Genomic DNA, 13,257 nt, shown 5'->3' with positions numbered 1-13,257 from the left:
TCATCTAATTTAATGTTCCTTACACATTGTCACAGGTGGGTAATGAACAGTAAAACAAGGACTTTTTCTGAGTGCAACCTGTATAACAGGTGATCCTAGCAGAGATGTTGCTTGGGGTGCCAGAGGTTGGTTGTCTTCAGACAAATCCTGCCCAAGCTTGAGGCCTAGGATTGACAAACACATTTCATTTACAGATTGTAGTCTTTGAAGTTGTAATATATGTATTTTATGTGGCTAAATAGACCCAAACAGTGCTCAGAAGAGTGTTTCTATATAATAACAGTTCAGTTCATTTTGGGGCCCACAAACTCCTATCAGGTACAATTTTGGTGAAACAAGTGATAAATACCTAAATATTGAGTCATTTTACTGTTTTCTGTAGGTGTCTTCAAAATACCAAACATTGTCCTCCTGGTTGGCAGTGGGATAGCAGCCAGTGTGAGTGTGTACTGGAAAAGGAGTCTTCACTTAACAGAAGAAGGGAAGGTACTGAACTTTTACATGTACAAATGCACATAGAGAGTGAAGACACGGGCCTACAGTATCTGATCCTTCATATCCCAAAACAAGGGTTGTGGTGTGTTCTTCTTCCATGAACAACCTCCACCCACAACCTTTTCTGCTGGTCCCCATTCTATACTACCTGACTTGGTCCTGCTGCTCCTTTTGTTTATTTATTTTACCTTATGAAGGGATGAACTATGGCCGTGGATGTGTAGCGTGCTTACAGCAGTGCATTTGACTGCAACTACTTGCCCTGCTCATTCCAAGCAAACGGAAGAGAAGGGGAACAAGATTTCATAGCAGCCAGTAACATTTACATTTTATTTCCACAACTGTCAGGTTTGAAATTTTTAAATACCCCCTTTACTTCAGACAGTATAGGGGAGAATAACATCCACAAATATATGTAGTGCAAGAGTTTTACTTGTTGGTATAATCTGATAAATGCAAAAAGGAGTGCTGCACTCACTCATTGGGGTTTATTTACTAAAGCTAGAGAGGGCAGAATTAGTCACAATTCTGCACAGAAACCAATCATCTTCCAGGTTTTATTTATAAAGCTTAATTGAACAAGCTAAGGTTAGAAGTTGATTGGTTTCTATGCCGAAATGTGACTAATTTTGTACTCTCTAGCTTTAGTAAATGAACCACATATTGGTGTAGAAAGGAGAAGAGAGCTATAGTCTGGAAGCAATGGAGTACATGCAGTTGGGACCCAGGCCCCATGAGACCTGAAGACAGGAAAACTGGGAAAATGACTACATGACTTACAGATCCTTCTAAGGTTGGATACACACTATACAACTTTTGTTGTTAGACTTCCTTTAGATTTAAGCTGGATACACACTATCCAACTTTTGTTGCCAGATTTCCTTCAGATTTACCTTTTCTATGTAGTGCGAGGGCCTGCCAGATTGCATACAAATTGAAAGTGTTTAGGTTTGACCTCATATTATATGGTTTTGGTAAGCCTAAAGGAAAAAGTCTTCAGAAAATCTTATAGTGCGTATGGCCCTTTACCTTCAACTATGTAGTGCAAGGGATCAATAGATCTTTAGCCTGGATACACACTATACAATTATCTTTAGATTTTTTCCTTTAGATTTACCAAAACCATATAATATGAGGTCAGACCTAAACACTTTCAATTTGTATGCAATGAGGCAGGCCCTTGCACTACATAGTTGGAAGGTAAATCTACAGGAAATCTACCAACAAATGTTGTATAGTGTGTACCCAGCTTTATGCCTCATACACACGTTCAGATAATCGGATGACTTATCGTTCGCATTTTGTTGCATGATACTAATATCGAATTCAACAATGCATATAAACGTAGGATTTTTTTTGTATGATTCCGGAAAAGCTTCCTGGTTGCTTAGCTACGTATCAGATGGTGCAAAACAAAAACAATGGCAGCCAGGCTTATCCTTGCTATTTTAGTGTTTCTGATCATGCGCTGTCTTTGTCGATTGACTTTTAGCGGACGCATACTGTACTGATTAAACGATTGTCGTTCGCTAGGCTATCGTACGACAGAAGTTTTCGTGTTTGTCCCTTCGGATTTTGTTGGTCGTGATTGGCTGTCGAAAGCTGTGTACTAATGATCAGATTATCGTGCGATCAAGTCGAAATGTATTATTTTCCTACGATTATCTGAACGTGTGTACGAGGCATTAGGCTTAAAAGTGCTAAGGAAAAAAGTTGGATGGAGAAGGTAACCTGTTTTACTAGTAGAACTAGTCAGAAGGGGTGGGAGGTGCAGTGAAAACGCTGTTGGGGAGTCTGAACACTGCAGCCATTTACAGAAAGAAAAATCTGTCTGACCCATTTGCTATCATTTATAGTAGAGTAGAATACTTTGTCATGGCAGCTTAACAGGAAAGGGGTCATGGAAGGAAAGCAACTAATATGTTTTTTTAATCAGAGAATCACATCTGGTGTTAGGGGATCTTCCATTATGTATTTAAACTGGAGGTGTCTCTAGGGGCCAACTCCCAATAAGAAGTTTTAAATTCCAAGTGTAGCTCTACTCCTGCAGGAGCCGCTGGTTAATTTGGGTTCTCTGCTGGTCTAGGCCTGAAGGTAATGATTTAAGGTTAAACCAAGCTCTGCCCTCAGGGTAAAGTTGTCTGACTATAGTCCTTAAGGTGTATCTTCTGGTGGCTAAGTTGGGGGCCTTGAAGACGAAATAACAATATGTCTATAGACTGGGTGGTACAGTGTTGCACTTCGGAATTTTATTTTGGAAGGGAATCTCTAGACACCGTTGAATCCTTAGATGGAGACAGGCACTGTTGCAGCAGTCTGACAACAGGATTTGCACATTTGCAGCAGTTAGATGTTAAGGTGTACACAGCTACAGTACTTTGATGAAGGTAAACTGGCTGTGTTGGGCCTAGCAACAACATAAACTGTTAGCACTATGGTGTACGGAGAGTTTATATCTGCAAATTCTTGCAAGTGGAGTCTGACAACATCAACAAGGGTTCAGCATAACTGTGGGTCTGCAATTCACTTACCACTCTCCCTGTCTCTGTGATCCTCCTGTAGCAGTTGGATGGACATACAGTATCTCATAAAAGTGAGTACATTCCCCTCACATTTTTGTAAATATTTTATTATATCTTTTCATGTGACAACACTGAAGAAATTACACTTTGCTACAATGTAAAGTAGTGAGTGTACAGGTTGCATAAGAGTGTAAATCTGCTGTCCCCTCAGAATAACTCAACACACAGCCATTAATGTCTAAATCGCTGGCAACAAAAGTGAGTACACCCCTAAGTGAAAATGTCTACATTGGGCCCAAATTAGCCATTTTCCCTCCCGGTGTCATGTCACTCATTAGTGTTACAAGGTCCCACAGGTGAATAAGGAGCAGGTCTGTTAAATTTGGTGTTATAGCTCTCACTCTCTCATACTGGTGACTGGAAGTTCAACATGGCAACTTATGGCAAAGAATTCTCTGAGGATCTGAAAAAAAGAATTTCTGCCCTACATAAAGATGGCCTAGGCTATAAGAAGATTGCCAAGACCCTGAAATTGAGCTGCAACACAGTGGCCAAGAACATACAGCGGTTTAATAGGACAGATTCCACCCAGAATAGGCCTCACCATGGTCGACCAAAGAAGGTGAGTGCACGTGCTCAGCATCATATCCAGAGGTTGTCTTTGGGAAATAGACGTATGAGTGCTACCAGTATTGCTGCAGAGGTTGAAGGGGTGGGGGGGTCAGCCTGTCAGTGCTCGGACCATACGCTGCACACTGCATCAAATTGGTCTGCATGGCTGTCATCCCAGAAGGAAGCTTCTTCTAAAGATGATGCACAAGAAAGCCTGCAAACAGTTTGCTGAAGGGAAGCAGACTAAGAACATGGATTACTGGAACCATGTTCTGTGGTCTGATGAGGCCAAGATAAACTTATTTGGTTCAGTTGGTGTCAAATGGCAGCAACCAGGTGAGGAGTAGAAAGACAAGCGTGTCTTGCTTACAGTCAAGCATGGTGGTGGGAGTGTCATGATCTGGGGCTGCATGGGTGCTGCCGTTACTGGGGAGCTACAGTTCATTGAAGGAACCATGAATGTCAACTATGTACTGTGACATACTGAAGCAGAGCATGATCGTCTCCCTTTGGAGACTGGGCCACAGGGCAGTATTCCAACATGATAACGACCCCAATCACACCTCCAAGACGACCACTGCCTTGCTAAAGAAGCTGAGGGTAAAGGTGATGGACTGGCCAAGCATGTCTCCAAACCTAAACCCTATTGAGCATGTTTGGGGCATCCTCAAATGGAAGGCGGAGGACCGCAAGATCTCTAACATCCACCAGCTCCGTGATGTTGTCATGGAGGAGTGGAAGAGGACTCCAGTGGCAACCTGTGAAGCTCTGGTGAACTCCATGCCCAAGAGGGTTAAGGCAGTGCTGTAAATAAATTGTGGCTACACAGAATATTGAAACTTTGGGCCCAATTGTGACATTTTCACTTAGGGGTGTAATCACTTTTGTTGCCAGTGGTTTAGACATTAATGGCTGTGTGTTGAGTTATTTTGAGGGGGCAGCAAATTTACACCATTATACAAGCTGTACACTAACTACTTTACATTGTAGCAAAGTGTAATTTCTTCAGTGTCGTCACATGAAAAGGTATAATAAAATATTTTCAAAAATGTGAGGGATGTAGTCACCTTTGTGAGATACTGTATACTCAGTGTTCTTCATGTTGTTGACCTTCACTTGTAGCAGGCAAGATGACAAGTACCTTGGCAGTTCACCCTCATGGTTCCCCAGAGGCCTGAGCTGCTGCAGACTGGATCACACATTGGTGTTCCAGAGCAGGCACTGGAGCAGTTGGTTGCACAGCAAACTTAGCTCAGGGCAGTCACCCAGGTCAGCATGCAACAGCATCTGACATGTCCAGGATATACAGCAGTTTACCAGCTCTCTCCGCCCCAGTGGTCCGTCCTGTCAGTCCTCTCTGGCTGGCACGCTTCCCACCTGCCCTGCTGCTTCCTGGGTTTTTCTATTTTTTAAGACCCCTCCTGCTGTCAGGTATCACTGGGTATTGGTATTGATTTCCCCGTGATGGCCGTGATTCGGATCATCCTCCAGACTACTAGAGTGCTTCAAACCAAAATCAATCACAACCTAAAGGAAGTGCACTTAAAAATGCCATCTAGTAGATAAAACAGTCCTGCAGCCAGTAACATTACCTCTTGTTACTAGCCAAGGCTCAATTCACAAATCTAACATACCAGGATAAGAACTTTTATTTTTAAAAAGTGACAGTTATTTTCAACTAAGTAAAGTTAGATTTGAAAATTGCAGGCATGTTGCTAAAAAAGTTCTTATCCTTGCATTACGGTTCAGGAAATGACCTTGTCCTTAAAGCAGAACTACACTGCATCTGAGCACCACAAAGGGAAAATGCTATTTAATTCATTTTTACTATTTAAAACATCTCATCCATGCAACCATGTCTCTATGCTTTATGTTGCTGAGAAATCACTTTAAAAAGCACCCCCTAGAATTTCTGGCTGTAGGGGCTGGGGCCATCTTGAGTAAGGGCAGATAAGTATTGTACCATTTTACTTCCTAGAATCCATCTGCCCTTAGCTCACACACAGATGCAGGAGGGTCTGCTTAACTAGGAAAACCCCTTATCATCACTTCCCCTCTTGAAGACTCCTGGTATGTATGGCATCATTTGTCTAGGTCTGAAAACCAGGAGTAAAATATGAAAAATAAAAATATGGTATAATTTCTATTTACTTATGTTACCAGCATTAAGATTAAAAACACGTTAATGTTGATTGAGAGAATAAAGTTCCCCTTTAAAGAGGTGTGGTGCAGCTTGAGGGAAGGGATAAGTACAGCCGTGGCCAAAAGTTTTGAGAATGACACAAATATTAATTTTCACAAAGTCTGCTGCCTCAGTTTTTATGATGGTAATTTGCATATACTCAAGAAAGTTAGGAAAAGTGATCAGACGAATTGCAATTAATTGCGAAGTTCCTCTTTTCCATGAAAATGAACTTAATCCCTTTAAAAGCATTTCCACTGAATTTGTGAAGTCTTCAGGGCACCCATGAAAGTCCAGCAAAGGCCAGGACCATCTCCTACAGTTGATCAGCTGCGGGATGGGGGCACCACCAGTGCAGAGCTTACTCAGGAATGGCTGCAGGCAGGTGTGAGTGCATCTGCACGCACAGTAAGACCAAGACTTCTGGAGGATGGCCTGGTGTCAGGAAGGGCAGCAAAGAAGCCACTTCTCTCCAGGAAAAACATCAGGGACAGACTGATATTCTGCAAAAGGTACAGGAATTGGACTGCTGAGGACTGCGGTAAAGTCATTTTCTCTGATGAATCCCCTATCCGATTGTTTGGGGTACCTGGAAAAAACCTTGTCCGGTGAAGAAAATGTGAGCGCTACCATGCCAGCCATGTGTCATATGTAAAGCATCCTGAGACCATTCAGTGTGGGGTTGCTTCTTTGCCAAGGGAGGGGGCTCACTCACAAAGAACAGAGCCATGAATAAAGAATGGTACAAAAACATCCCCCTTGAGCAACTTTACCCAACCATCGAAGAACAGTTTGTGGCCAGAAAACTCCCCAGACCTTGAAAACTTGTGGTCAATCCTCAAGAGGCGGGTGAACAAAAAAATCCCCACAAATTCTGACAAACTCCAAGCATTGATTATGCAAGAATGGGCTGCCATCAGTCAGAATGTGGCCCAGAAGTTGATTGACAGCATGCCAGGGAGAATTGCAGAGGTCTTGAAAAAGAAGGGTCAACACTGCAAATGTCAATAAAAGCCTTTGACTTTTATGAAATGCTGTAATTATACTTCAATATATCATAGTATCATCTGACAAAAATATCTAAAAACACTGAAGCAGTAGACTTTTTTGTCATTCTCAAAACTTTTGGCCAGTTGTGGTTTATTTTGGTGTGATTTATTAGACCCCCTATTTTTGTTGTAGTTGTACTTAGAGCTGCATTCACACTACCGCGGCACGACTCTGTACTACTTCGGGGGCAACTTGTGAAGTCCCGTGCACCGCGACTTCGGCGCGACTTGCACGGACTTCATATAATGAATGTCTATGCAAGTCGCTCCGAGGTCGCCCTGAAGTAGACTTTTTCTAAGTCGGAGCGACTTGTGTCGCTCCTATTAGAACGGGTCCTGTAGCAGTCAATGGACCGCGACGGACCGCGACTTGTCAGGCTGACAAGTCGTCTGACAAGTCGCGGTAGTGTGAATGGAGCCAAGTTTTATTATTATTGAATAATATTACTATTGTACAGCATTTATTTAATGCCAACAGTTTGTGCAGCGTTTTACAATATGAAGGGAAACAGTACAATTACAATTACAAGTGTTGTATTTATAATGAAGAACTGTGGTAATAAAAAAAATGCAGTTAAAATCCATGTCACACAGTCAGTGAGTTTTTGCTCGATGGCAAAAATGGTAAAAATGGGCCAAGAATACTTGACAAATCCATAAGTCATGTCTCAGTTGGTGGTACAACCACTGCAATTTAATTTTTAAAGCCAGAGATGCCAGAAAATTTGCTATACATTTCATTTTTTGTAAAAAGAAAAATTAAAACAAGAACCCCTGCTTTTTTGAAGACCTCTGTTTAGAACTGTATTCATTATTTTGGTTCTCAACACTCACACCATGGTGTATTGTTTTGGCACAGAGCTTGCCTTGTGTGGCGCACACATGGAGTTTGAAGACAGTTGTGAATGTGTCTGTAAGCTAAAATGTCCCAGGAACCATGTCCTCAACAAAGAGAACTGCACCTGTAATGAATGTAGTGAGAACATGGATTCCTGCTGTGAGAAGAATAAGATATTTCACCCTGACACCTGCAGGTGAGAAAAACTTCATATGTTTTTATTATTAACTATAAATTACACTAGACCTCATTTATCAAAGGGAAGAATTGTTGCAAAATATGTGTGTTACCCCACAGCAAACAGAATTTCCATTTCATTGTTCTACAAAGGTAGACTATCCGTGGCTGTTCTGAAACAATATTGATTATCATAGGTTGGCCACACACTGATATACTTATTTCGTTCAGCTTGCTAACCTAGCCAATTCCTACACCCACGTTAACAACGCAGATAGACAAATTCCTCCAGTGAGCTATGGTAATCTGACAGCTGCTGGCAGCGGCTGTCAGAATACCCAAACAGGGGTTGCATCTAATTGGATGCAGCTGATGTTCATTCAACAATTTTTTAAGAAAAAGCACAGATAGGTGTTGGCACTCCAGGTATATAGGCAATAATGGGATACATTTAAAAACATTTAAATAAAAGACAATTAGTCCTTAAACAAAGGTCCATGAATAAATGAGTTCTAGGTGGGGTGATGGCGAATTTGCAGCAAAGGGCAAGGTTCTTCAATAGAGTGACGTCAACTCTGTAAATAGGGTAAAAAAGAACACAAGAAGAGCGCCTCTAAGTGCAGTAGTTTTAATAGATGGTAGGAGAACAATAGCACACTCACATTGATAAAGGTAAAAGCCCATCCAGGATCCAAGACTGCAGAGCCAAGATGACAGCGGGAGATAGGGAGGGTGCCGGCACTCAATGTCGTCCGGGTAGGCTTCGTCTGGAAACAGCTTGAGCCACAACGTCAGAGGCGTGTGACGTCACTGAAGGGCGGAAGAGTAACACAATGCGTTTCAGAGCATGCGCAACGGCCAAACTGGGCATGCATGCTCCTTTTTCAAGTATACGGGTGATGAGGGAGCCAAGTTAATATAGTCTAATAGATGGATGTGTGAGCAGTTGTTAAAGGGGCAATAGGTGGACTGGAACAGAACCTTAAAGTGGAAATTCTCTTTTTTCTTTGTTCTTTGCTCTTGTCCCTGTTTTTGCTCTTGTTCTTTTCTCTGTATGATGAGAATTTTAGTGATTGCCACTTTAAGGTTCTGTTCCAGTCCACCTATTGCCCCTTTAACAATTTCTCACACAACCATCTATTAGACTATATTAACTTGGCTCCCTTATTACCCCGTACACTTGAAAAAGGAGCGCGCATGCCCAGTTTAGCTGTTGCGCATGCTCTGAAGCGCGTTGTGTTCCTCTTCCGCCATCGCCACGCGCCTCTGATGCTGCGGCTCAAGCTGTTTCCAGACAAAGCCTACCCAGAAGACATTGAGTGCCGGCACCCTCCCCGTCTCCCGCTGTCATCTCGGCTTTGCAGTCTCAGATCCTGGCAAAACCATGTTACGTCCGCCACCGGGCCCTGCTCTTTTTGATGAGCTTTTACCTTTACCAATGTGAGTGTGCTATTGTTCTCCTTCCATTTATTAAAACTACTTTACTTAGAGGTGGTCTTCTTGTGTTCTTTTTTTTTTTTAACAAAGAATGTCAGGCAGGAGAAGGCTGACAGGGCCATCTACAAAGCAATTTCTGCAGGCTCGTTATCATCCAGCTGAAATTCACACACTGTATGGCCATCTTCAATCTCATCAATGAAGCCCTAAGATTCCCTCATAAAGCCAATATTGACAAATATAATGTAACCAATTATTCACATCAATTAGTAGATAACCTCCAAGCAAATGCATTAGAAACTTCACTTATAAAAACAAACGGTGAAAGTACCATAGCACTCTTCTAAAACCAGGGCATGCCCATGCTAGTCTACTTTCTATTTTAAAAGATGGTAGTCTAGTAGAAGGAATTGCTGCAGGGGCTCAAATTGTTAATGGGCCAATTCAAATGACACCAGGAGATATGTACTACAAAACAATTAGCAGGCATGACAAAAGGGGGAAATACCTTATCACCCAGACTCAATGGGCAAAAAAGGACAATAAAGAAAAGGTATTAGATGGTCCTGCCCCCCTGTGCACATTCTGGGCCATGGTGGCACTGGAGCTACCAGAACTACTGTCATTCAACAACCCCTTTGGAACTTACCTAGGAACAGGAATAGTTAAAGGGGTTGTAACCCTAAAAAAAAAAAAAAAAAGAGATCCTGTTCCCTTATAGCAGATTAAACAGTACAGCGCTGTCTAATCTGTACCTCTCTAAGCTGTAAAAAAACCTGGTTGATCTTGCCTGTTCCTGTATCCCACTTAGTGTGCTGACCATGGTGCTCATGGCTGTTGATCCATGAAACCGTGGTCAGGTTACGTGCCTCCGTCATCCCGCTGCTCTCCTCTTTCCCCCTCTCCCCGTCACTCCCTGCCTGTCAGCTCCTGTATGTGTGAGCCATCTCCGCCATCCTCCCTCCACCTCTATTAGTAGCTGGCAATAAAGGTAAAGAAATATTACTGCCAGCCCATATGTTCTATCAATCCATCCTACGCTGTGTAAATGTATAAAACAATGCCTGTAAACAACATATCTCAGATCTTTTATGGCCGGTCACATGACCTCCAGCCGCTCTCCTACCCATTTTAGGACTACAATGGGAGGGGCTAAGGGAATAGCAGAGCGGTCACGTGACCTCCCCGGCTGACGTCAGAGGGCGATCTTGCCCCTTCCCCCCATAGCCCTTAGATTAGGGGAAGAGATTGGTTGGAGGTCACGTGACTGGTAATAAAAGATCTGAGAAGGTATTTACATGCATAATTTTATACACACTTTTTCACAGTGTAGGATGGATTGGTAGAACAGAGGGGCTGGCAGTAATATTTCTTTATATGTGAACCCTTACCTTGTAAACAACACATTCAGGTCAGAATAGAAATGTAAGACAAAACGTGTGCGTGTGTGTATATATATATATATATATATAAAATGTACATTCCTTTTTTTTTCATAAGTGATCACAACTGTTCTGCGGGAGGCAGGGATACAGCAGTACACTGATCTTCCCAGTGATTTTCTGTGCAGGAGGGCGTATAAGCACAAGTTTGACCACTGGGGTACAGGTAGTCTGCGATCCCAAGTAGAATGCAAAGATGAAAACTGACCACTGCTAGGAAGGATATGCTTCCATGACTAGCGTGGTCAATTTGAAATAGGAAAGCAGGGAGACTAGCTGGAACACAAAGAATTTCACACAAAGGAAGGAAGGCAGAGAACAGGATACAGCAATGATGATTCAGCTGACCCTAAAGATCAGAAATAAATGATATACAGTGCATTAGCAAATGTAACCACATTTAAAGTGTAAGTTTACCTTTTTTAAGATTTTCTCTGAATCTAATGAATAGTACATACCATAGCTCCTCCTGTTAGAAATAGTAAAGACCCTTTCATTTTAGATACAGCGGTTTTGAGTTCTCTGCAGAAAAAGCTCAGCCCCCCCCCATTTGCATTCAGGGCTGATTTTCACTATATTGCCCCCCTCCGTAAGCTGCATATGTGCGCAGTGTGTTCTTTCCTGGCTCCAGCTAACCTTAGTAGTGGTCGATCCAGGCTGTTCAAACACTGCACATGCGCTGTGCACTCCTCTAGCTGAGTTTGAAGGTCCTGGAGCCGCTGTTACTAAGCTTAGCTGGAGAAAAGAGAGGCTGCACAGCACACCTGTGCAGTGTAAACGGCCCAGAGCAGATGCTAGGGGGCGCAATATAGTGAAATTGAACCTGTTCTGCAAACAGCAGGATGGAGAGGTATGGGGGGGGGGGGGGGGGGTGGTCAGAGCTTTTTCTGGTGAGGACCCAAAACAGCTGCATGTGGAATAGGGGGACCTTCACTATTAATAACAGTAGGAGCTATGGTATCTACTATTCATTGGATCTAGAATTACATAGCGGAATTTTTATGAAAATCTTCTTGAAAGGTGAACATAACACTTAAAAATTAAGGACATGCAGTATACAGAGATTGACAGGTTGTGCCTTTTACCAACATATTTGGTGTTGAAAGGCATCCCTCTCTCTAATCTCAGAGAGGTAGGGGTATGTATTGTTGTGTTTCTTTTTCTAGATACACATCACTTCTGCTGGATGTATATGTGACTGTATTGTTACTAATTATTCAATATATATTTTCTATTTCAGCTGTAAGGATGACTGTCCATTTCTAGCCAAAGTGTGTCCAGGTGGAAGGAGAGTGTGCTCAAAACATCTGAATGCATGTCAGAGGAGGACCTATTTCATATCATAACAGAGAAAAGCCATAATCAGGATTCTCCAGGCTTTTGAATGTTAAAAAAAAAAACATTTTTATATTTTACAATTAAAGAGCACATTTATGTAAACAGCTGTTCTTTGCTGTGTGGTAAATGTATGTTTGGTTACCAAGCTATGTCTAGGTAAAACAGAATGACACTTGAGAGTCCTGTTTATATTAAAGAATTAAAAATGTGTCCAGGTTACTAAATCTCTAAAAGAAATGTCTGGTGCAGTGGTCTCCAAACCGGGGCCTGGGAGTGGGGGCCCTTTGCTTGTTTTTGTACAGCCCCTGGGGCATCCCCCCCCCCCGGTCAGCAACAGCGGGGCATAGTTGCTGCCACTGACACCGACAATGGAGCACTAGTCCTTTCAGTGACACCAACAATGGGGCACTATTCTTCCAATTGATACCAATGATGGAGCACTATTCTTCAAATTGAATCAAATATTGGAGCACTATTCCTCTTACTGACAACAATATGGCACTATTCCTCTTACTGACAACAAGATGGCACTATTCCTCTTACTGACAACAAGATGGCACTATTCCTCTTACTGACAACAAGATGGCACTATTCCTCTTACTGACAACAAGATGGCACTATTCCTCTTACTGACAACAATATGGCACTATTCCTCCCACTGACAACAAGATGGCACTATTCCTCTTACTGACAACAAGATGGCACTATTCCTCTTACTGACAACAATATGGCACTATTCCTCCCACTGACAACAAGATGGCACTATTCCTCTTACTGACAACAATATGGCAATATTCCTCTTACTGACAACAAGATGGCACTATTCCTCTTACTGACAACAATATGGCGCTATTCCTCTTACTGACAACAAGATGGCACTATTCCTCCCACTGACAACAAGATGGCACTATTCCTCTTACTGACAACAATATGGCACTATTCCTCTTACTGACAACAATATAGCACTATTCCTCCCACTGACAACAAGATGGCACTATTCCTCTTACTGACAACAATATGGCACTATTCCTCCCACTGACAACAATATGGCACTATTCCTCTTACTGACAACAATATGGCACTATTCCTCTTACTGACAACAAGATGGCACTATTCCTCTTACTGACAACTGTAAGAATATTTAATAATAATATCTTGCGCTCGT

General features: G+C 42.3%; 1 protein-coding gene across 1 annotated transcript in view; it reads left to right on the top strand.

Moving 5' to 3' along the window:
• The window catches only part of VEGFD (vascular endothelial growth factor D), a 99,296-nt gene extending 87,102 nt beyond the window's left edge, over window positions 1–12,194 (top strand). Inside the window, exons 5-7 of the mRNA XM_082247095.1 lie at window positions 383–486; window positions 7,720–7,894; window positions 11,995–12,194. Of these exons, the coding sequence (XP_082103221.1) occupies window positions 383–486; window positions 7,720–7,894; window positions 11,995–12,100 (385 nt within the window). The 3' untranslated portion in view covers window positions 12,101–12,194. The remainder of the gene's footprint in view (window positions 1–382; window positions 487–7,719; window positions 7,895–11,994) is intronic.
• The last annotated feature ends 1,063 nt before the right edge of the window (window positions 12,195–13,257 follow it).

Source organism: Pelophylax lessonae (assembly GCF_965119305.1).
Source record: "Pelophylax lessonae genome assembly, chromosome: 2".
In the NCBI taxonomy this organism is placed as follows: domain Eukaryota; kingdom Metazoa; phylum Chordata; class Amphibia; order Anura; family Ranidae; genus Pelophylax; species Pelophylax lessonae.
Note: the sequence above shows the minus strand (reverse complement) of the source record. Positions and strands in the feature narration are given on the sequence as shown.